Genomic DNA, 23,392 nt, shown 5'->3' on the forward strand with positions numbered 1-23,392 from the left:
GCTGACATCACGAATCTCAAGAAAAGTCCCTTCTGCTCGGTAGGTGTTGCACACAAACCTGGTATCTTGAAATATTAGCGTGATTCAGAAAATTTACTGCCATGCTATGGAATAAGCCAATGTTTTCCAAGAAGCACACATAAAATTCTTTCCTTCCGCTTCCCAAGGAAATCTAGACGGCCACATCAGAAAATCACCACCACGGGATTAGAGACTGACTGGCCACTTGGTCGGCTGATATTCTGGAAATCCTAGACCAGAGCCTCGCCGACTAATATCAGGTATGACTCCACAAGCTTTGTCCAAACCGTGTAAACACAAGATTTCCTCATTTATAAAAAGAGGATAATATTTGTATGGTTTTACTCCACGAGGCTATTTTATGAATCAAAGGAGGCAGGGAGGGCAAACATTTATTGAGTGCCCAGTATGTAACAGGCCATCCTTCTCCCTTCGTGTGTATTATCTCACTTAATCCTGAGAACACCTTTAAGCGGTAGGTACTATTAATATTTTCAAGATGAAGATACTAAAGATATATGTATCATGACGAGCACTAAGGGACAGAATTGCTGAATCACTATACTGTGCCCCTGAAACTAACAGAACACTGTACATTAACTATACTAGAATTAAAATTTCAAAAAAATAAAACAAAGATGAGGAACCTGAGACACAGCAGTTAAGTAACTTGTCCAAGGAAACTCGGCTAGGAAGTGGCAAAGCCCGGAAATGAACCCATGTATTTTGATTCCAGAACCCACTGGTACACACTGAGAGATATGCAAGATGAAAAGCACCAAAAAATAGAAGCGGCAATTCTAGAATCTGTTTGTCTTGTCTTCTGCGAAAGATCAAACCATGGTCACCACCAGATGGTCAGAGAGGGGGGGGAAAAATCTGGGTACTTCAGGTCAACATTTCCGAAAAGAAAAACATTCTGAGACAGGATTCAAGATCATCTTTAAACAAAATAATCCAATTTAGAACAAAGTGAGGGGAGGAAAGGGATAGACATTCCTGACAAGGCGGAGACCATAAAAAACGAGGGTTGCTGGGAGGGACAAGCAGGAAGAACAGAACACGGAGTCTGTAACAACTAAGGAAGTCAGGCGTGTGGAATGAGCCAAGAGAGGAGAGCTGCATTCTCCAAAACTACTCAACTTTGATCCAAAAAGTAATGTCAGATCCAAAGGGTTAGTCACGAGGAAATGACCCAGGACACCGTGGCTCAGACGCTGGGTCAGCCCCGGGACTTATCAGGCAAAGTTGATCAAGTTGAGCCGGGGCAGAGATTCTTCAGCCTTTTCCACCATGACTCACATAAAGCAACAGATCTGACATCCCAAGGAAGGAACCTCATACAAAAATAAACACACACACACGTAGTAGAAAACTAAAACCGAAGTTTCCCCGGACAAATGCACTCTGATATTTTCTATTCTGTTCTAGTCCTTCCTCTTCTTTTTTTCAAACGCAGGTCATGAGCTATCGGGTTGATTTCATGGCCTGCTAGCGGGTCTTGACCTCCAGTCTGCAAACACACGGGGACAGAAGGTCAAGAGCAAAGCTGGGGAACCGCCCCGACCCTGCATCCACAGTAAGAGCTCGTGCACGTGCGTGTGGTCTGCTCACTGCTGTGTGTGTCCTCCACACAGAGAGACAGCACGGGACCCAGCAGCCAAAAAGCAATGCACATACACACACACCCCAGCTTATTGACTCATACCCTACCCTCCTCTGCCACAAGCCCCTTAACAAGAGAAGTCTGTCTGTCCTTCATACATAAGTATGGCCCAAGGAGACTGAGCAGTAAATAACAGGAATTTGCTGCATCCACATTCATATCACAAAGCGAGGAGCCAAACTTTCTCTCTGAGAGTTTCCAAATGAGTCCCGGAGTGGATGGCCCAGGTACCAAATCAAATTCCATTTGGTGTTAAAATTCCTCAGACTTCTGGGCTGCTAAACTGTCTTTTCTTTGTGTTTCCTTGGTCTCTTGTATATGCTACACGCTCCAATTATAAATTCCTCCCCCCCATGCTTTTTATTGTTTTCGAACATAAAATACCGTCACTGAACAGCTCAGAAACAAAAAAGCAGGAAATATTTTGCCTGGATGGAGGCTCGTATAAGTATTTGACACTTAGTTGGATTCCTGGTGGGATTTCCATCCGTGAGCAGAAAAACTACCCATCATCTTCAGATACTTAGCCTGAATAAAGAGAAAAAGTACACGGAATTTGTGTTCAGGAGGCTCCGCCCCCAGAGTGGAGGCAGGAAATATAGGTGCTGGCCGTTGTCCAAGAACACCGGCAAGTACATCAGTGAATGAATCTAGAACGGGCCGAAACAAGGGACGTCTCAGCTTGAGAGAACATTCTCAGGAGTGTCAAAAACTGAGCCTACGTGAGCAGAAACCATGCTGGCGAGTCAGTACGTGCGCACAAAGTTGAGGGGAACATCCTTGGAACGACCTGTGACTTTAGCTCCTGTGAATGAACCGCGGGTAGATGGAAAGACCCAGAAATCAGGGCTCAGAGGTAGGAATGTGGTGGACAGAAGCCCAGAAACATCATCTTTGAGCGCGTGGTCCGGTAGAAAAGAAGTCTCTGCGAACGTGGCCACGATTTTCAAAGCAACTGAAAAACTGCAGAAGAGAATTAAGATGAATTGAAGTCAAACGCAATTTAAAGGAAGGGCTTCTCGACGGACGTTGTCCAAGGTCTTCGGAGGACAAGGGGCAGGGACGAGAAGGAAGCGGGTGGAGGAGAAGTGTCCGCGTGTAATTAGGATGTGCCACAATGACTGAGCGCTACCGGAGAAGTTGAAACCCAAGACGGGGGTCCGATGGGTAACATCGTAGCTGAGGGGTAAGCCGTCCAGGAGGGTTCGCAGCAGCAAAGGAGACCCTGGGCCTCCCTGGCATCCTTCCTCCGAAGCCCACAGCTCACTGTACGTGGTCTTTTGGGTCCGGCTCCTTTCACCCGACGTAAGGTTTCTGAGGTTCAACCACACGGGAGCAGGAATCAGCCCCTCACCCGCCTCCACCGCTGGGCCGCGTGCCACGGTCCAGACGCCCACGATGTGTCCACCTGCTTGTCCACGGCGGGCACGAGGGCGGCCTCCACCGTTGGGCTCGCACGGGGAACGCGGCGACAAGCGCTCGCGAGTCTGGGCGTGAACACGGGCTCCGTCTCTCTTCGGTGAGATCCAGGAGGGGAGTTGCCGGGTCATGTGGCCAATCTGTGTTTAGCGGTTTAAGAGACCGTCCGACCAGCGTGCCAAGGGGCTGCACCGTTTTACGTTCCCGCCCGTAAAGCGGGTTCTCCCGTTTCCCACGTTCTCTCCGACCCCCACTCTGATCAGAGCCCTTCTACTGGTTATGAACTGCGGTCTCACTGTGGTTTGAACTGCATTTCCCCGGCACTAAGGGGTGTCCCTTCCCGGCCGACTGCGCTGTGGATTCACATCCTTAAGGACCTGCCCCCCACCCCCGTCAACAACCTCCCTCCACTGACTTCATCCCGTCACTGGATAAATATGGTTGGGTCCCACCCTCTCAAAAGCCAAACCAAAACAGCCATAAAGGTCTATAAACGGTAACCGACGCGTAGATTTACCTCCACGTTTCCATGTCGTCCTATTCATGATTTTCTAGCATTTCACTAACAGAGACGACATCTGTTTCTTCCTAAAGAAATTCCTATGCCCCAAAGAAACCCCTACTCCAGGGATACGCACCCATTATTTTCAGCTGTGGTTTATTCCGTGAGGATGATTTCCATGTGATCTCGCTTTCTAATTCAGCCTCAAACTGCCTTTAGACGGACTACTTTAAATGCTAGGAAGTTACTCTTTATTTTTGGCTTGAATACCACACGAGTGGGTGTCCTTTTCAAGGAAGAACGATGTCTATATCGGGACCACAGGGCAGAATTGAGTGTCTAGATCCGTACTGTCAGCTCCGTTTAATAATTAATCCTCATCAAATATATAACATTGCAAGATGAAAGGCTTTCATTCAGCAAGGCTGGAAAACATTTGCAGCAGCTAATGAAAACAAAATACTCCCTCTAGAGATAAAGCTAATTCTTTTTAAACCCCACCCACCAATGTTCTCCTGCTGAGAATTCAAATACTTAAGTTTCACATTCTAAACCTGCCAAGTCTTCCCTCTGCCCACACAAACGCTTCTAAAGAAGGCCAGTCCTTCATTTTCTTCCTGTCCTCACATTCAAACCTGGTTAAATATTCAAAGATGTTTGTGGTAGACAGGATAGTAAGATAGGCCCTCAAGATTCCCGTTCCCTGCTATGCATGCCCTGTACAATTTCCTCCAGTGTGTGGGGCAGACTAATGATATGATTGGGCCACTGATCAGTTGACTTTGAGTGCATCGGAAGGGAGACTGTCCTGGGTGGGCCTGACCCAAGCAGGTGCTCCATGTAAATTTCTTTTTTGTACATTTTTTTTATTTTTGAAAGACAGCACGAGTCGGGGAGGGGCAGAGCGAAGGAGACACAGAATCGTAAGCAGGCTCCAGGCTCTGAGCCGTCAGCACAGAGCCCGATGCGGGACTCAAACCCACAAACCGTGAAATCATGACCTGAGCCGAAGTCAGACGCCCTACCGACTGAGCCACCCAGATGCCCCTCAGATGCTCTATTTAAAAGAAAGGCAGGCATCAAAGACATGTGCTCCTTACTGCCTCGAGCGCAAAGCAAACTGGCATGTTTTAAGAGAAGGCGTCGTGTAGCAAGGTTCCGGGTGCTGGGAGCGGTCCCCAATGAGAGCTAGCAAAAAAAAGAATGACCTCTGTCTTCCCAACCCAAGGACGTTAATTCTGCCAACAACCAATAAGCTTGGGCCCGTAAGGTCACGATCACAGCCGCACCTGACCACTTGATCTCAGCCTGTGATGCTGAGTGGACAGCCCAGCACACCTCTGCCCAGACTAGAACCCAAGGAAACTGTCAGGTAACACATCCGTGTCATTTTAAGCTGCCATGTTGCTGGCAATTTGTTATGTAACCACAAAAAACTAATACAACAGTTTAAAACCAATCAAAACCAATAGCCTCCTTTCTGTCTGTGTCCCTTCAAAAGAAGTTAATCAGATAATGGATTTTAGCACCAGTATCTTCATCAAAGGGTAGAGAAAATCTAGAAGCCGAACAAAGCCACCAGTAGAATCTGTTACGTAATTACAGCTGAGCTTGACCGCGTTCTTACGGTGTGGCTATTCAAACTCCCTAATTCTCTTACAATTCTGGCATCAGTGATCACAGGAATGCTACAGTACCTCGGTCTTCCAGCGGGTTGCCGGCAAGGTTAACCGTGTGGAGTCCTGAGTTGGGATTATGCGCTAAAGCGCTGGCCAGTTTTTGTGCAAAATCTCTGCAAGGAAACAAAACAGTTAGCTTACATAACACAAAATGTAAACCTGCTCAAATAAAACACTTAAAAGCTAGAAAAGTTAGAGTGAAATCTAAAAAAAGGAAATCCTTCTTTACAATATTAACATATAGACCATCTACTCATTAACACCTGATCTATGTTACACAGGTCTATATTCCTCAATAGAGTATCTGTAAAGCCACGGCCAAAATCTGGTTCATTCTGATTAGCCACAACCTCCTTCAAAAGCAAAAAGAAAAGAGGTAACTGCCCCCTTTAAAGACACATTCCAGGATGCTATGAATAGGACTACTTAGAGTCCCTTCATAACTTAAAAAAAAATCCTGAATTGCACCTACATTCCACGAAAGTTGCAACAGGCTGCTCACTAGACCTTAATTCTCATTTCATGCAATGCTCACAATGCAAAACTGATTGTCCTGATTATTGAGTTTAAAGGCTACAGTTGCTAACACTATGTTGTAACAAAAATCAAAATCACTATTTTAGGTACGTTGTACTCAAAGTAACACACTAAGTGCCGTGAATATGAAACCTTCAGCCCTCCTCACTTAGGAGCAGTGGAGTCTTTGTTCTAGCTGATTCGAACTCCACATAAGCAGGCGTGCTGACTAGTGAACCCCCACCTACTACTGAACAAGGCAAGTACGAATTTGGAAAGAGAGAGAAATGGCTAAAACATATCAAAGCAAAGCCATAAAATTATATTAAACGTGTTACATAAAATTATACCACGAGTGATACTCATAAAAGCTGACTCATAGCATCTGTAACAGGAAAGATACTTTTCTAAGGACTTTCCATGTATTAATTCATTTATCGTCACAACCATAATTCTGTAAGGTAGACACTACTATTTTCTCCGTCTTAAAGATGAAGAAACTGAGGCACAGAAGTGAGGCAATTCGCCCAAGGCCACGAGGCACCTGGCTCAGGGTCCATCCTCTCACCCACCACACCGGGCTCCCTCCAGCGACACAACAATAAAAGATGTTATAAAACCCTTGACCTTCGTGATGATGGGGAACACGGATCTGTTTGTTTGTTTGTTTGTTTGTTTGTTTTTAGAAGGGAAACACTACACTGTATATGTGAGCAGCCCAACCTTTTTTTAAAATCCAAGTATTAAGGAAACAGCAGAAAGATTTTAAGCAATATACTGACATATTCTGGAAGATACTCACGTTCTAAGTCCAGCGTTTTCCAACACCAATTCCTCCAGCCGATTGGACCTACTCACCACCCTCAGTATCTGTTCACAGACATCAGTGGACTGTAACAGAAAGCATTCTTTGACCACGTCACGAAGTCTAAGGGCAACTTCACTTTGCTGTGACAAACCCACACAGATGCCAAGTTCCAGTTAAATGAGCCATTTATTCGTGCACTCGTTCACGCAACAAAACCTGACTGACCGTCTATTCCCACGCACCGTCACGTTCGAGGTCCGGGGGATTCAATGATATAAAGGACAAAAAGTTGCTACCTTTCAGAGTGTACCATCCAGCGGGCAATCAGACAAGAACACAGACAATTACGATAGACTAATTAAAAGGCCACTTGAGGGGCCCCTGGGTGGCTCAGTCCGTTGAGCGTCCTGACTTCGGCTCCGGTCACGATCTCCGGTTTGTGAGTTTGAGCCCCATGTCAGGCTCTATGCTGACAGCTCGCTCGGAGCCTGGAGCCTGCTTCGGATTCTGTGTCTCCCTCTCTCTCTGCCCCTCCCCCACTCATGCCTGCTCGCTCGCTCTCTCTCTCTCTTGCAAAAAAAAATAAATGAACATTTAAAAAATTTTTTTAATAAATAAATAAATAAAATAAAATAAAAGGCCATTTTAGTTGTGCTGGGGCCACTCAGAGGCGCATCCCAATTTTGGGACAACCGAAAGTAATTCCCAAGGAAAGTGATCTCCAGAAAGGATAACAAAAGACGATGTGGAGGCCATGATGGTAACAACATGATGTTCCCTTTACTGAGCTCTTGTCTTGTGCCAGGCCCTGAGCTAGCCCTTTGTGTGTGTGTCATTATAAACTGTTAAGTATCGTTATTCCCTTTTTACAGATAAGAAAGTTAAGGTTTAAAGGCGTCATGTCCTTTAAAAGGGTGGCCGAATGAGCACTTGATAAATGTTTACTATTACGATGTTCCCACTAGCATTCTCTAAAATAAAGGGGGACACAACCCAATGAGAGTTTAGCAAATACTCCCTCGTGCAAATAAACACTAGATTGTTTTAAATTCTGTAGTTGTGTTATGTATTTCTGTCAAAATATTTTAAGTGCTCGGATATAATATTAAATGAAATGCGGAATTATTGTGAAATGTCTAATAAAGATCGCAACCACTGAAACGGCTAATGTAAGTAGCACAGGGCTTGAAGGTGTCACGAAAAAATGAAAAGTTGTGTCCTGGCTGCGGAATTGTACCACATTTTTGTTCTTTTAAATTTTCATATGCTAATGTTTTTATATTTGTTTATGTTTAAGGCAGCTCCTGACTTTAAAATTATTTATACATTAAAAAGTGATTTTAAAATCTCCTTACAAGTTAGGGTCTATTTAGGGCGCCTGGGTGGCTCAGTCGGTTAAGCGTCCGACTTCGGCTCAGGTCACGATCTCACAGTCCGTGAGTTCGAGCCCCGCGTCGGGCTCTATGCTGACAGCTCAGAGCCTGGAGCCTGCTTCACATTCTGTGTCTCCCTCTCTCTCTGACCCTCCCCCGTTCATGCTCTGTCTCTGTCTCAAAAATAAATAAACATTAAAAAAAAATAAAAAAAAAACAAGTTAGGGTCTATTTAAATCCCTTATGATGAAAGAAAGAAAGAAAGAAAGAAAGAAAGAAAGAAAGAAAGAAAGAAAGAAAGAAAGAAAGAAAGAAAGAAAGAAAGAAAGAAAAGGGAAGGGAAGGAAGGAGAGGGAGAGAGAGAAAGAGAGAGAGGGAGGGAGGGACTGAGGAAAGGAGTGGGAGGGAGGAAGGAAGGAGGGAGTTCTATGTGCTGTGGCATACTATAATCAAAGCAGTTTCTTTACCTCAAATATCACACAAATTTACAATTCTTTGATTTATCAGATCATATATATCCAAATGGATTAAGCATCACTAGAACAGTCTGAAATATAACAAAACTCACTAGTGAGCAACCTTTAGAAAACCCCACTTGGAAACACGCAAGTCCCACAGCATCTGAGGCATTCATAATTCTTATGTGGTGTTTGAATCCATTCTGTCTACAATGTTACTTTCACATGGTCCCCGAGTTACTGATGTGTCCCACAGATTGACAAGGGAAGAGGAAAACTAATTCCCATTGACCGAATGCCTGCAATTTACATTATGCTGAGGTGGTGATTTTCAAAATGGTGGCCCCCCTGATCAGTGTAATTCTGTATCTCACAATATACAACCAGGTGAACAGATCTTACTTTGTGTTGGCATGATAAAAAGTGATTGCTTCGACAATGTTTTTGCAGGAATTATCCTAATTTCCAAAAACAATCTATGGTATCATTACCTTTCCAGGGCGACCTCACGAAGCATCCAGAAAAGCAATTTCCCAAAGCAGAGCTTTCATTTACCCATTGGGTATAATTACTGTAATAAAAATTTATTACAGAAAATGTGCAAAAAGTATGCCCAACTTTTCTTTAGAATGCCAGTAGGGGAGAGGTATAACAAGTCATTTACGTCTACGTTAATTTTGTTACTTTTTACTAAGTGCCAAGTACGTGAAAAGAATTGTTTTCTATACTAAGAATATATGGGATGAAGTTTTTAAAGCGATATGCACATACACCCAAACATAGATGGCAAGTAACATGTGACCATACTGCCGTGCTCCCCAGACGTCAACTGTCTGTTCAACCCTACGTTCACCGGTTTAGGGAGACAAAATTCTTAACAAATTAAGACAATGCCTCTCCCAGAGCTTGCATTTAGTTAAAACTCGAAAGTATACAGTAAGGGGCGCCTGGGTGGCTCAGTCAGTTAAGCGTCTGACTCTTGATTTCAGCCTAGGTCATGATCTCACAGTGGTGGGATCGAGCCCCACGTGGGGCTCCATGCTGAGCACAGAGCCTGCTGAAGATTCTCTCTTTCTCTCCCTCCTCTCTCTTTCAAAAAAAAAAAAAAAAGGTATATAATAAAAACTAGGGGAATTGCTGTCGGGAACAATGGAACTAATGAGAAATAAAAGGCATATGGAATTTTTATATCTAAAAGGAACTACGTACAACTGGCCCAACCACGCCATCTTTAAAAGATTTTAAAAGACCCCATGATGCTCGCCGACTTGCCTAAATTACAAAATCAGGCCTTGAGCAAGACCGCCAATCTACTGCGGTTTTAATCAGTGGAGAATATGAGACAGGAACTTGGTCCTAATCGCAAATTTGGCGTATTAAAAAAAAAAAAAATCCTTCCATCCTCCTGTTTAACTTAGGGAGAGGGATTACGACTAGAGTCATAAGATGAGCAGAAAGCGAATGCGACATGTTTCTCTTGTGGTGCCCTCACATAAGGGGCTTTTAGTGAGTCAGGAGCAATCTTAACAACCCAGAGAATGTATACAACTTGAGAGAAAGTCACTCTTTTTTGCCAAGCATTTCCCGTTTTAAAAAGCCCAGGGGTTGGGGCGCTTGGATGTCTCAGTCGGTTGAGCATCCGGCTCAGGTCATGATCTCGTAGTTCATGAGTTTGAGCCCCACATCGGGCTCTGTGCTGACAACTCAGAGCCTGGAGCCTGCTTTGGATTCTGTGTCTCCCTCTCTCTCTGCCCCTCCTCCACTCATGCTCTCTCTCTCTCTCTCTCAAAAAAAAAAAAAAAAAAACAACATTAAAAAGAAATAAAATAAAATAAAATAAAATAAAAATAAAAAGTCCAGTGGCGCTTGGGTGGTTCAGTGGGGTAAGCGTCCAGCTTCGGCTCAGGTCACGATCTTACGGTTCGTGAGGTCGAGCCCCACATCGGGCTCTGTGCTGGCGGTGTGGAGCCTGCTTGGTATTCTCGCTCTCTCCTCTCTCTCTGCCCCTTCTCCACTCACGCTTTCTCTCTTTCTCACAAAATAAATAAATAAACTAAAAAAAAAAAGTCCAAAGAGAGTTGAATACTGTCATCTCCTCCAATAAGCCACATATTAGAAAATATTCTGAGACTGCATACCGGAAGACCCATCAAAGGGGCAAGTGTCCGTTCTTTTTAACTTCGGGTGAAAACTCATGAAGAATTGCCATTCCTTTTGAAGACGGAAGGCTGATATCCCCAAGACCACTTTTCGTTTTAAAATACTGAATGTTGGGGTGCCTGGGTGGCTCAGTCGGTTGAGCGTCCGACTTCGGCTCAGGTCACGATCTCGCGGTCCGTGGGTTCGAGCCCCGCGTCAGGCTCTGGGCTGACAGCTCAGAGCCTGGAGTCTGCTTCCGATTCTGTGTCTCCCTCTCTCTCTGCCCCTCCCCATTCATGCTCTGTCTCTCTCTGTCTCAAAAATAAACAAACATTAAAAAAAATTTTTTTTTTTGGGGGCGCCTGGGTGGCGCAGTCGGTTAAGCGTCCGACTTCAGCCAGGTCATGATCTCGCGGTCCGGGAGTTCGAGCCCCGCGTCGGGCTCTGGGCTGATGGCTCAGAGCCTGGAGCCTGTTTCCGATTCTGTGTCTCCCTCTCTCTGCCCCTCCCCCGTTCATGCTCTGTCTCCCTCTGTCCCAAAAATAAATAAACGTTGAAAAAAAAAAATTAAAAAAAAAAAATTTTTTTTAAATACCGAATGTTAAAAAATATACACACGTGTGTTTTTGCGCTTCAATCTTCGCTAACGGAAAAGCCGGAGAGGGCAGCCCTCGCCTCCCTTCGCCATCCTTCCTTTCACCCCAGCACACCGGGGAGAAATCGCGACAGAAGGGCAGCACCACTGGCCGGGACACATCCCTGTGACAGCGGGCTGGGACGATTTCCCAAAGTGGGTCTGCATCGGCTCCCCAGAGCTCTCCTGTGCCCCATTCACCAACTTACAGGAATGTTTTAATGAGCCGGGTGAACTGACTTGGTAGAGAAGCATTGCTCTCACTGATCCCACAATCCCTGAACTAATCGGCTTCTCATTTCCCGATCGGCTCCCCTCACCGGTCTGTCACCGCCGTTGGCTCGGTCCTACAAATGGTCCCCATCCCAGCAAGCAGCAAGCAGCAAGCAGCAAGCAAGGAGAGGCTTCCGTCCCCCAGATCTGACCCTCCATCATGGCCTCTGGTCTGTTCCCTGGGAGTTCACCTGCCCCCGCCCCCACCATCCCCAGCTCCATCACCACTGACCTCAGAAACTCCCCCTATTTAGCTGATACAGTTTCCAGAATTCGCAGCCCCACACTCGTTCATTTCTCAGCCTCTTCGCTAGTCTGTGACAGCAGTAACAACAGTTAACAGTTAAAAAATGCCTGCAATAGGTCAGGTACTGTGTTCACATTTCTGTCCACATTATTTACTCCTCTGAATAATCTGCAAATCAGCTATACTTGTATGGCTACGCCCATTCATTCGTGGTCCAACCTAATTTGACATCTGTTCATTAAATCCATTTTTATGGAATAGCTATTAGGAGCCATATACTCTGATAAGCTCTGGATAGAGACGAATGAGACACGAGGTCCAAACAACTCTCAATAATAGGTCCGCAGGAAGCTGAGGCCCTGGAACGTCCAGTGACTTAGCTAAGGTCACATGGCCTTGTCATGAGTCAGAATCTGAGACCCAGGTCTGTTTCCCAGCCCACACTCTTTCTCTACCACGCCGGCTCTCCGTGGACCCCAAATGAGTTCAGCCCAAGCTCGTGCTAATAATGCCTTTCAGCCCCTCACTCCCCAGGAAATTCAGAGAACAAGGCAGCCTGTCCACCGGCAAATCTCAACCCTCCACTTTCTACAGATCCACGTCTCAGTCAAAATCCTACCTCTTCACTATGAAAATCTTAAGCCCCCAGTTTCCACGCTCCCTGAAGGCCGGAGGCTTGGAGGTAAGGGTCGCCGATAAAACAACCTGTGCATGACTTCCTGTCCTAAAATGAAGTAGCAGGAAGCTAACCGGTGGATAAGCCTCTGTCCACACGGCTGCTTTGAACGCGCAGACAATCCCCAACAGGGCGTCTTTTTCCACTGGTAAAAGAGACCGAAAATGTGGCTCCCACATACCGTCTGAAAACCAACACTGCCCTTTGATTTCGTTTCCCTTACATATAAATCTGCCCCAGAGCTCATCCAGAAAATTCATGTTAACGACCATAACTCAACCAGACCAACTCAACCTGGTAACATTTCCCCAAATTCTTAGGAAGGGAGGCTTCGTGGAGACGGAAGGCAGGATAGAAACGTAAAATCTGCCGTTGGCAGCCGTGCAGACGTAACTTTGTTTTTGCCGACAGAATGAGTGTGTGTGCTGAAGGCTACGCTACATTGTGTCTTTCTGTTCATGATCTAAAGTTGCCAGAAGCAGCTGGAAACGTGAGGAGGTACTTCTCCGGAGCATCTCACACGACAAACTGGGTGCAGCAGCATGCAGATCATTCACGGAAAAATATCTGCTCAAGAAAGAAGCATGTGCGCAGCTCGCCAGATCAGTAGGAAAACAAATGTGTTTCTGAAAACGATCGGGCTTTTGAAACTCAGCGCAGCTAAGCGACCTTTGCAAGAGCTCCACTTTCTTACCAGTTTCAGATCCTTGGAAGACAACTTCGTGAACCACTGGTTGTACTCCAGAGCAGCAATGATGGGTATCAGGTCCCTAGAGGCAGAAATAACAAGACACGTGAAAGCACTTTTAGGACAGCCGTATTGGCACTTGACTTTCAACCTGTGACATCCAAGTTTACTTGTTCGTTTCTATCATTCACAAGCACGGCCTCCAGCTGCAACGACTTCCACTGCTAGACAACGGTTAAAGTCTGCAGGACAGACCTTCACGTCTGTAAGCAGAATTCCTAAAGGCTGGTGTTAAATCACTTCGAGGGACTTTGATGGCCGTATCCGGAGGAAAAGAGACCTGTAGAGCGTGTGCTCAGAGACCTTCCTTGCTCTAAGAGGAACTGTACGTCTAGTTCTCTATTAGCAAGTCTCTACCTTTAACCATCAAGAATGTCATATACAGTTCACCTCTGACCAATATGGCTTCGAACTGCATGGATTTATTTAATAAAAAAAAATACAGTACTCTAAAGGTATCTTCTCTTCTTTATGACTTCCTTAATAACATTTTCTTTCCTCTAGCTTACTTTATGGTAAGAACAGATAATACACGAAAATATGTGTTAAATACTTAGGTTATTGGTAAGGCTGTCGGTCAACACTAAGCTATTAGTGCTTAAGCTCTGGGGGAGTCGAAAGCTTGGGATTTTCTGCGTGGGAGAATCGGTGCCCCAGCCCCCACTCTCCCACCACTGTTAAGAGTCAATAGAACTCTCCAGGTGAGTTTATAATGCAAGCAAGGACACTGTCTAGCCTTGTAGATAATAAGTGACCCTGAATGGATCCCCGAGGCTTAGCAAGCATCCTACAACCATTTGGAACTTTCCCGTAGTTCCTGATGCTGATGACACACATGAGACAGCCCAGGTGCATTTTTGTCTCATGCTTCCCACAAACTCTTCAGCCACTGAAGGAACTATGTGCTTCAGAGAGCCACCTGCATCATGTTTTTCCAGCTTGATCTCTCCTACAACATGCCCCTAACTCATGCACAAGCCAAGAAGCAAATTCACTACTCATCAAACACACCATACAATTTCACGGTCGGAAGCATCTTTCAGTGCTGTGTTCACCTAGGAAAATCCCTGCACCCTTCGACGCATATATCACACATCTCCTGTCTGGGCTCCCCTGGGCCGCCCCGGCCAGCACCCTGTCCGCATCTCTATTTACATTAATTTTATTCTGCCTCGGAGTCATTTTATTCTGCCTCTGTATTCAACATTTGTTGCCCACCACCCCCAGGCTGTAAGTTCTCTGAAAACCAACTCTCTCTCTTCCAGTTTCAGCCAGACCATAATCAGTTTCATCCTCCTGGTGTGTGACACCTGGCAAACACTCAAACTGTTGCTGAAACGGAAAAGAAAGGCAGAAGGTGGAGAGAGTGGCAAAATCCACATTATTTCATAGCCTCTGCGTACCGGGCCCTGTGGCAGGCACACTACTCAGGCTATCTCATTTAACCACACGTCTGGCTTCGTCAGACATGCTTTAAAAAGGAGGGGCGGCTGGGTAGGGCTCAGTCAGTTGAACATCTGACTTCCACTGAGGTCGTGATCTCACAGTTCATGGGTTTGAGCCTCACGTCGGGCTCTGCGCTGACAGCTAGGAGCCTGGAGCCCGCTTTGGATTCTGGGTCTCCCCCTCTCTCTCTGCCCCTCCTGAGCTTGCTTGCTTGCTCTCTCTTTCTCTTTCTCTAATTAAAAAAAATAAATAATAAGGGAAAAACAAGTCCCTGCAGGTAGGCGAGAGAAACAATGCAAAAAAAAAATACTCTCAGTCACATGGTTCCATATGCCATCTGTCCAACGGAAGAGCCTCTTTATCAATTTTTGCTTAAGTTTCAGATTTAAAACCATGAACAGCAACCCTTCCCATAGGTCTTCACTCCCGTCCCTGCTCCCCACGGACCGCGTGCCAGAGTCAACGCCATTTGCTCCCCCTGCGATCTGGGGAACAGTCGCTTCTCTGAGGGCAAATGCCGGCTTATCACACACTTGGTTCAGGGGTTCTCCCTGTACTTGTCCATTCAGGAGCCACGGCGGCTCCTTCTCATCTTATTTCCTTGTGTGGATTTAATGTCAAGCAGGGATGACACTTCAGAACCTCTTTATTGTGTGTGCTAGTCTGTCACTTGATTTGAAGGACAGCTGGCTTTTGTCATAACGAAGTCGTTTTCGGGAACCGAAGAGCACATCATTTATAGAAGCAGGTTTTACGTTGTCACAGGGGGCAGGACAGCATCAGCTCTAAAACGACATGCAAAAATCCTGAAAAGGCAGACTGAAGTCCACAAGCGAAGGGAGAAGAATCCAGGCGGAGGAAATGGTCGACAGAGCAAGGTACGGCTTAGTCAGAGATTTTAGATCCGACACCAAAAGCATGATCCACAAAAGGAAAAATTGATAAATTGGACTTCACCTGGTAAAGTGGAAAAATCAGTTTTTCCTTGGCAAATATTTGCACATCACGTTTCTAACGAAGAACTTGATATCAGAATGTATAAAGAAGTTAATGATAAGAAACAACCGAGTTTTTAAAAATAAGCAAAAGAGGTGAGCCTGGGTGGCTCAGTCAGTTAAGCGTCCGACTTCCGCTCAGGTCATGATCTCGCGGTTTCGTGGGTTCGAGCCCCGCGTCGGGCTCTGTGCTGATGGCTCGGAGCCTGAAGCCTGTTTCAGATTCTGTGTCTCCCTCTCTCTGCCCCTCCCCCACTCATGCTCTGTCTCTGACTCTCAAAAATAATAATTTTAAAAAGTTAAAAATAAGCAAAAGATCTAAACAGATACTTCACCAAAGAAGATATATCAATGGCAAAGAAGTACATAAAAAGATGTCTGAAATTATTAACCATTAAATAAATGCAATTTAAAGCCAAATCAAGATGCCACTCCAAACTTAGTGAATCGCTAAAACTGAAAACGAAAAAATGCCAAGCGACTGGAACCTTATACGTTGCTGATGGGAATCCGAATGGCATACTTGGTGTGGAAAACAGTCTGACAGTGTCTATGATATTCAATACACGCTGACTGTAAGATCCAACAACCTCAATCCTAGATACTCAACCAAGAGAAATAAAAACGTGTACTTCCACAAAAACTTATATGTTACTGTTTATGACGACTGTATCCATAATGGTCAGACACTGGAGACAACATGGGTATCCTCCATCGGTGTGGGGGGACTTCCAAGGCGAGGTAAGAAAAGGCAATAATATGGCGTCTGATAGGTTCCTTCTGATAGGTTCACCCATGGAATCCAGCAGCCCTGCTCTGAGAAAGGCCAGGCCACGTGGAAGTGTCCCAGCAGACAGCCAGCATCAACTACCAGACCCGTGAATAAGGAAGCCTTCAAGATGGTTCTAGACCCAGCCCATATCTGACTGTAACAGCTGGAAAGAGCCCAAGCAAAAACCACCTAGCGGAGCCTAATCAAGCCCAGAGCTGTGACAGACAATTAACAAGGGACGGCTCTTGCTGTAGTCCATTACGTTTGGAATGGTTCGTATATAGCAACACATAACCAGAACACTTAGTATCTAGAAATAAGGCTTGAAAGCGAAGGGAACCTGACTGTTGACAGGGTGACCATTACAAAGCTTTTAAGCAGAGAAATGTTTCAGGAAGTTAACAATTTCAGCAATGTAGGCAGGATGTATCAGAGGAAGGTAACAATTTTCATTATGCAGGCAAGACGTACTGGGGAGAGGAGAGAAGCCTGAGGCAGAAAGCAGGTACAGAGGCTAGCTAGAACAAGAGCCAAGGCAAAATAATATTTTTTTTCCGAAATTGATTAAAGACTTAATACAACCCCAGGGGCGCCTGGGTGGCTCAGTCGGTTGAGCGGCCGACTTCGGCTCAGGTCATGATCTCACGTTCGTGGGTTCGAGCCCCGCATCAGGCTCTGTGCTGACAGCTCAGAGCCTGGAGCCTGCTTCAGACTCTGTGTCTCCCTCTCTCTCTGCCCCTCCCCCACTCATGCTTTGTCTCACTCTGTTTCTCAAAAATAAGTAAATGTAAAAAAAATTTTTTTAAATTTAAAAAAAAAATAAAGACTTCATACAACCCCAAATGAAACATGCACACTTTTTTTTTTTTTTTGGGACAGAGAGAGACAGAGCATGAACGGGGGAGGGGCAGAGAGAGAGGGAGACACAGAATCGGAAACAGGCTCCAGGCTCTGAGCCACCAGCCCAGAGCCCGACGCAGGGCTCGAACTCACGGACTGCAAGATCGTGACCTGGCTGAAGTCGGACGCTTAACCGACTGCGCCACCCAGGCGCCCCCAAAACATGCACACTTTTGTAACGCAACTACAAAGAAACACAAGGACCGTTGGAATAACTGTTCCATCAGGTAAGGTTGGAGTGCAGGGGGAACCGTGATTGAAAATTGACTTATTAAAGTCTTCTTCGAAGAGGCAATAGACTGTTTCTCGACCTCCAGGGCGGACACAGTGGTTGACTTTACCATTATTTGCATTCTGGTACACGGAACGGCAAACTTTTCTCTAAGTAAACAACTGTAAGAATGGCCTTAACAGCATTACTCAACCTAGTCATTAAGCTAACCCAAATATCCAATTAACCGCAGAATGGATAACTTGTAGAATGGTCACACATCAGAATACAATACGGAAGCAAAAGTAAATAAACTATAGCTCCATACAACACTATGTAAAACCTCAATTTCTCAGGTCCAAAGCTTCTCTCAACCTGCCTGGACCGTGCAGAGAATGGGGAGCTTCAAGTCTGAGAAGCAAGCATCCAGGAACCACTTCAGCAAACACAGAGAAAAGTCAAGGTCTGAACTGAGTGACACTCGGGATTCCTAGAATCGGTCACTCTCAGAACATCTAAGCCGTCGGGACAGCCACAACAGAGGCCTAAGGCTCCAGGAGACTCGGTCTACATATGACAATCTATCACCAATAATGATCAAAACTGGCACATCTCACCTCCACAGAAAAATACACAAGACAAGATGTAAATAATTTCATTCCCGAGAGTTCATTTTCCTGGATGGCTTTCTCAGAACACAGTAATAAGCGATCAGATAAGCAAACAGGATAACTCCTGATTCACGCAGGCCTCCCAACCCCTGTGCCGGTAACATCTCACTGCCGAGAGCTCCCTGGACCTTCCCCGGTGGGGTCTGTGCCAATCAGAACCAACCCCTTCCTCGTGTTTTCACTAAGGCACCCTGGGGGTTACACTACATGATGTAGAAAGGTTTCCAAACACCAATGCTTGTCATCTCGACTGATTTTCTCGTGGCGACAGCTTTTTACTATCAGTCCATGGCACAGATTCTGCCTCCCAATGTGTTTTGCCTTGATCTCCTAAGACACTCTTAACTGCCACTTGACTCTGATCTGAAAAGTACAGTCACCCTTGAAGAGTTACAGCAGTTTAGGTAATGCTCCCCTGAGTCTTGGTAACATGGGAACAAAATATTCTCTTGTCATTTCCAGAGGACATTTCTACTGCTTCCTGAAAATGGGAACAAAGACATCTGAAGACTCCAAACCCTGAGAAGGAAGATCCAATGTTAATACCCTTTAGAGTCACATAGCAGAATCTTTTCCTACACTCTGTTGAAGACAGAGGAGACAATTAACATTCCCTAACCTTTTCCGTGTTACTAATGTATTGCACGTAGAGTTGTTCGTTGCTGTGGTGGTTGTTAATCCAGCCGTGGGCTGGGGTTTGTAATACAAGTTGAGATCCTTAGTTCTCATCTCAGTTGGCAACTCTGAATGATCCAAACCTTCCCTTAAAACTCAAATGTACCTAGGGGCGCCTAGGTGGCTCAGTCGGTTGAGTGTCCAACTTCGGCTCACGTCATGATCTCGCGGTCCGTGAGTTCGAGCCCCACGTCGGGCTCTGTGCTGACAGCTCAGAGCCTGGAGCCGCTTGGGATTCTGTGTCTCCCTGTCTCTCTGCCCCTCCCCTGCTCACACTCTGTTTCTCTTTCAAAAATAAAGAATTAAAAAAAAAAAAGCAAAACACAAACATACCAAGTTTTTCACTTATTTCCAGAAAAGAAAAAACATGCCATGATAAAACTGAAAATAAGGGCAGCATCACAGAAAAGATCATGAACTGGGATGAGTTAAGATGGTGGAATAGTAAGGGTACCCTGAGCTTGTCCCTAAAACACAGCTAGATCAGCATCAAACCATTTTGAACACGTAGGAAATTGATCTGAAGATTAACAGAACAATCTGCATAATCTCAGGGACAGAACGAGGCAGCTTCTCTGAACAAGGACACCAAAACACACCTCAGATCTAGCTTCCTTACCTAAGTTCTTTAATTGTTAATTTTTTGATTTCATTCTATTATTATAGCTGTTGTTTTTTCTTCCTCCAAAATGACAAGAGGGAGGAATTTACCTCAAAAGAAAGAAGAGGAAATAAATGAAGGCCAGGGATTTAATCAATGCAGATATGAGTAAGATGTCTGAACTAGATTTTAAAACAAGGATTATAAGGATACTAGCTGGGCTTGAAAAAAGCATAGAAGACACCAGAGAATCCCTTTCTGCAGAGATAAAAGAACTAAAATCTAGTCAGGCCAAAATTAAAAATGCTATAACCAAGTTTCAAACCCAAATGGAGGCCATAAAAACAAGGGTGGATGAGGCAGAAGAGGGAATCAATGATATCTAGAAGATGAAATTATGGAAAATAATGAAGCTGAAAAGAAGAAGGAAACAAAGGTAACAGATCACAAAGGCAAACTTAGGGAACTCGGTGATTTATTAAAACATAATAACATTCGTATCATAGGGGTTCCAGAAGATGAAGAGAGAGAGAAGGGGGCAGAAGGTTTATGTGAGCAAATTACAGCTGAAAACTCCCCTTATCTAGGAAGGACACAGACATCAAAATCCAAGAAGCACAGAGAACTCCCATTAAATTCACCAAAAGCCAGCCATCGCCAAGACATATCATAGTCAAATTCACGAAACACACAGAAAAGGGAAGAATTCTGAAAGTGGCAAGGGGGAAAAGAAGTCCCTAACCTACAAGGGAAGACAGATCAGGTTCACAGCAGATCTGTCCACAGACACTTGGCAGGCCAGAAAGGGATGGCAGGATATATTCAATGTGCTGAATGGGAAAAACATGCAGCCAAGAATACTCTATCCAGCTAGATTGTCATTCAAAACAGAAGGAGAGATAGTTTCTCAGGCAAACAAAAAACTGAAGGAGTTTGTGACCACTAAACCAGCCCTACATGAAATTTTAAGGGAGACTCTTTGAGTGCAAAGAAAAAAAAAAAAAGACCAAAAGCAACAAAGACTAGAAAGGACCAGAGAGTATCACCAGAAACACCAACTCTAAGGCAAAACAATGGCACTGAATTCATATCTTTTACAATAATCACTCTGAATATAAATGGACTAAATGCTCCAATCAAAAGACACAAGGTATCAAAATGGATAAAAACACAAGATCCATCTATATGCTGCCTACAAGAGATTCATTTTAGATCTAAAGACACCTGCAAATGGAAAGTGAGAGGATGGAGAACTGTCTATCATGGAAATGGACACCAAAAGAAAGCCAGAGTAGCCAAATTGTATCAGACAAACTAGACTTTGAAACAAACGCTATCGGGGCACCTGGGTGGCTCAGTCAGTTAAGTGTCCACCTTCAGCTCAGGTCATGATCTCACAGTTCATGAGTTCATGGTCGACACTGGGCATGCTGCCGTAAGCACAGAGCCCACTTCGGATCCTCTGTACCCCTCTCTCTCTGCCCCTCCCCCCCACACTCGCTCGCGCGCACTCTCTGTCAAATAAACATTAAAACAAAGACTGTAACAAGAGATGAAGAAGGGCATTATATCATAATTAAGAAGTCTGTAGATCAAGAATATCTAACAATTGTAAATATATATGCCCCCAATATGGAACCACTCAAATATAAAAGGAGGCGGATAGGGGATGGGCTAGATGGTGATGGGTATTAAGGAGGGCACTTGTTGGGATGAGCACTGGGTATTTACTGTAAGTCATGATCACTGAAGCCTACCCCTGAAACCAATATTGCATTGCATGTTAACTAAAATTTAAAGAAAAGGAATGAAAAGAAAAGAAAAGAGAAAAGAGAAAAAAGAAAAAAGAAAAGATCATGAACTAGCCTCTGGAAATGCAAAATTTTCTGTAATGTAGGGATTTTGTGTCTCTTTTCCTTTCAATTAAGAAAACTGGCCACTTTATATGGTTGTTCATTTTAAAAGGAGTCTTTTTAAAGTCGTCAAGAATCTTCAAACTACTCTATGGCGAACCCAGGGCGGTACACCCGTAGGATTTTAGATCGAAGACTCCAAACCCTTCCCATCACATTCAACCAGCCACTTATTTGGAAAGCCAACAATCACATGTTTCCTGAAGCAATTCCTCAAATAACGACAGCACTCTTGTTGTTTTGGATGTTAAAAATAAACTAATAGTGGGGGAGGGGGCTCTTTCAAAAAGTTAAAATGCAAAAACAAACAAGTTGGCAAGTGATTCAGGGTCTAAGTCACTTGCCTTAGTCACAGAGCCCGTCTGACCCAGACCGGAAACCACGCGTACGGAATTGTTCACAGACATTTTGAAAAGGAAAACAGAAGCCAGCGCTGTTCTTCATACCTGATTTCACACTCCAAACAGCATTTCTTCCTTTTGAAATGAGAGCGAGAATAAAGAGAGACAGCCTAGATTAGGAAAGAATCACACCAATGCCCTCGGGACAACCTTGACAAACATTAACCCACACGCAAAACTCTTCTGGAAGCATCAGGCTCAAGATTGTCACTCTGATGAGTAAGAAATATGAAAACACAAACACACGAGTCTGAAGGGAATGAGCTGCCGGCTGGGCTCTCATGAGCCAGGTTTAAACTCAATGATGCATGTCATTGAGCCTTTAGAGGATTGACGAGATTAGCTCGTCTTGCAAATCTACCGGGAGCAAGAAAAAAAAAAAAAATCGATGTATCCAAAGCGGTATATTCTCTTCGCCTCGGCACCACTCCCCCTCCACCCCATCATTCCCGCCCCTGCAAATTACAGTGTAATTACACTTTTTAACATGTCGGCTCACAGACCTTGGAGAGGTCCCGTGAGAAATGTGCAGCAAAGCCTTTTCCAGCTATGCCTCTTTTTGGCCCATCGGTATCTAAAGCAGCGCACGCTTCAAGAAAATACTTAAATAAAATTTTGGAAGCTATAGAGAACAAGTGGGTGGGCATTTCCCCAAGTACAATGCTTCCTAACTGCTCTTCTCCAGGGAGGAACTGGATGGCTCTAGCATGCACACGGTCATCCCCAGACGCGAATGCTTACCCCTCATTCAGTTCTGATACAGCCTTTTAGCTAGTCAGTTTTCCGTGACAGCATTCAAGTTGCTTGGGATCTACCTTGAAGCTCCGGGACAGACCCTCAAGACTTAAGGGAGGTGGCTGAAGACGCACATGCGTGGAGGCAGGTCCCCAGGGAAGACAAAAGAGCACACTGGAGGCTTCATAAGCGGCCTCAGGACGACGTCCAGTTTCCCCATTTCTCAGTTCCTGAGGCCGTGTGCTAGAAGGGTCACGGTGTCCTAACAATGGGTATGTCTCTGCAGGAGAGCAGATCCCGGGCAAATGAGAGGGGAGAGGACATTAGGAGGGTGTGTCTGATGAGAATGATGACAGGGGCACTGCCCAGTCCCTAGACCTGCATCCTCTCAATGTATCTCCCCGGTATATTCTCTTCGATGAGAATTATCGATGGGGAGCACATGCATGCAGACTGTTTCCTCCGTGCCTGTGCTCCACGTGAGAAAAGCCGCCCAAACCACGTGTAGTCTCCATGTTATCAGACCTGCAACATTAACACCAATGCCCCACGCATGACCCAAACCTCCCGATTTGGATAAGCTGAAAAAAAAATGGTAGTTACAAACCCCTAGATGCAAAAGATGCCGGCCTTGGGTGAGTGAACTGAAAGAAACACACAGAATTGATAGGAATCCGGAGAGGATTCAGCCATGGATTGGAGTAGGTAACAAAGAGCAAAATCGGGTTAAGAACGTGAATAGTCTAACGACCGCCAACTTGCCTATGGGGGAGAGTATTTGAGTAGTCCAGGAAGCCTTTACAAAAGAATCCCCTCACCCTCCCAGGATTCTGGTCTGTTTCCCTGGAGCAGTTCAGCTGCCCTTGAACATCCTTTATTCTGCGGCACTGGTTTGACCCTAGAGCATCACGTC

The 23,392-nt window shown here is 45.1% G+C and overlaps 1 protein-coding gene across 15 annotated transcripts in view; it reads right to left on the reverse strand.

Annotated features, from left to right (window-relative positions):
* Positions 1 to 23,392, reverse strand: part of CARMIL1 (capping protein regulator and myosin 1 linker 1) — a 310,815-nt gene that overhangs the window by 141,247 nt on the left and 146,176 nt on the right. For all 15 annotated transcript variants that reach the window (XM_045057041.1, XM_045057036.1, XM_045057039.1 and 12 more), the window contains 3 exons: positions 13,106 to 13,181; positions 6,606 to 6,694; positions 5,306 to 5,400 (listed from right to left, as the gene is read on the reverse strand). In XM_045057041.1, the coding sequence (XP_044912976.1) occupies positions 5,306 to 5,400; positions 6,606 to 6,694; positions 13,106 to 13,181 (260 nt within the window). The remainder of the gene's footprint in view (positions 1 to 5,305; positions 5,401 to 6,605; positions 6,695 to 13,105; positions 13,182 to 23,392) is intronic.

Source organism: Felis catus, chromosome B2, assembly GCF_018350175.1.
Source record: "Felis catus isolate Fca126 chromosome B2, F.catus_Fca126_mat1.0, whole genome shotgun sequence".
Taxonomy (NCBI): domain Eukaryota; kingdom Metazoa; phylum Chordata; class Mammalia; order Carnivora; family Felidae; genus Felis; species Felis catus.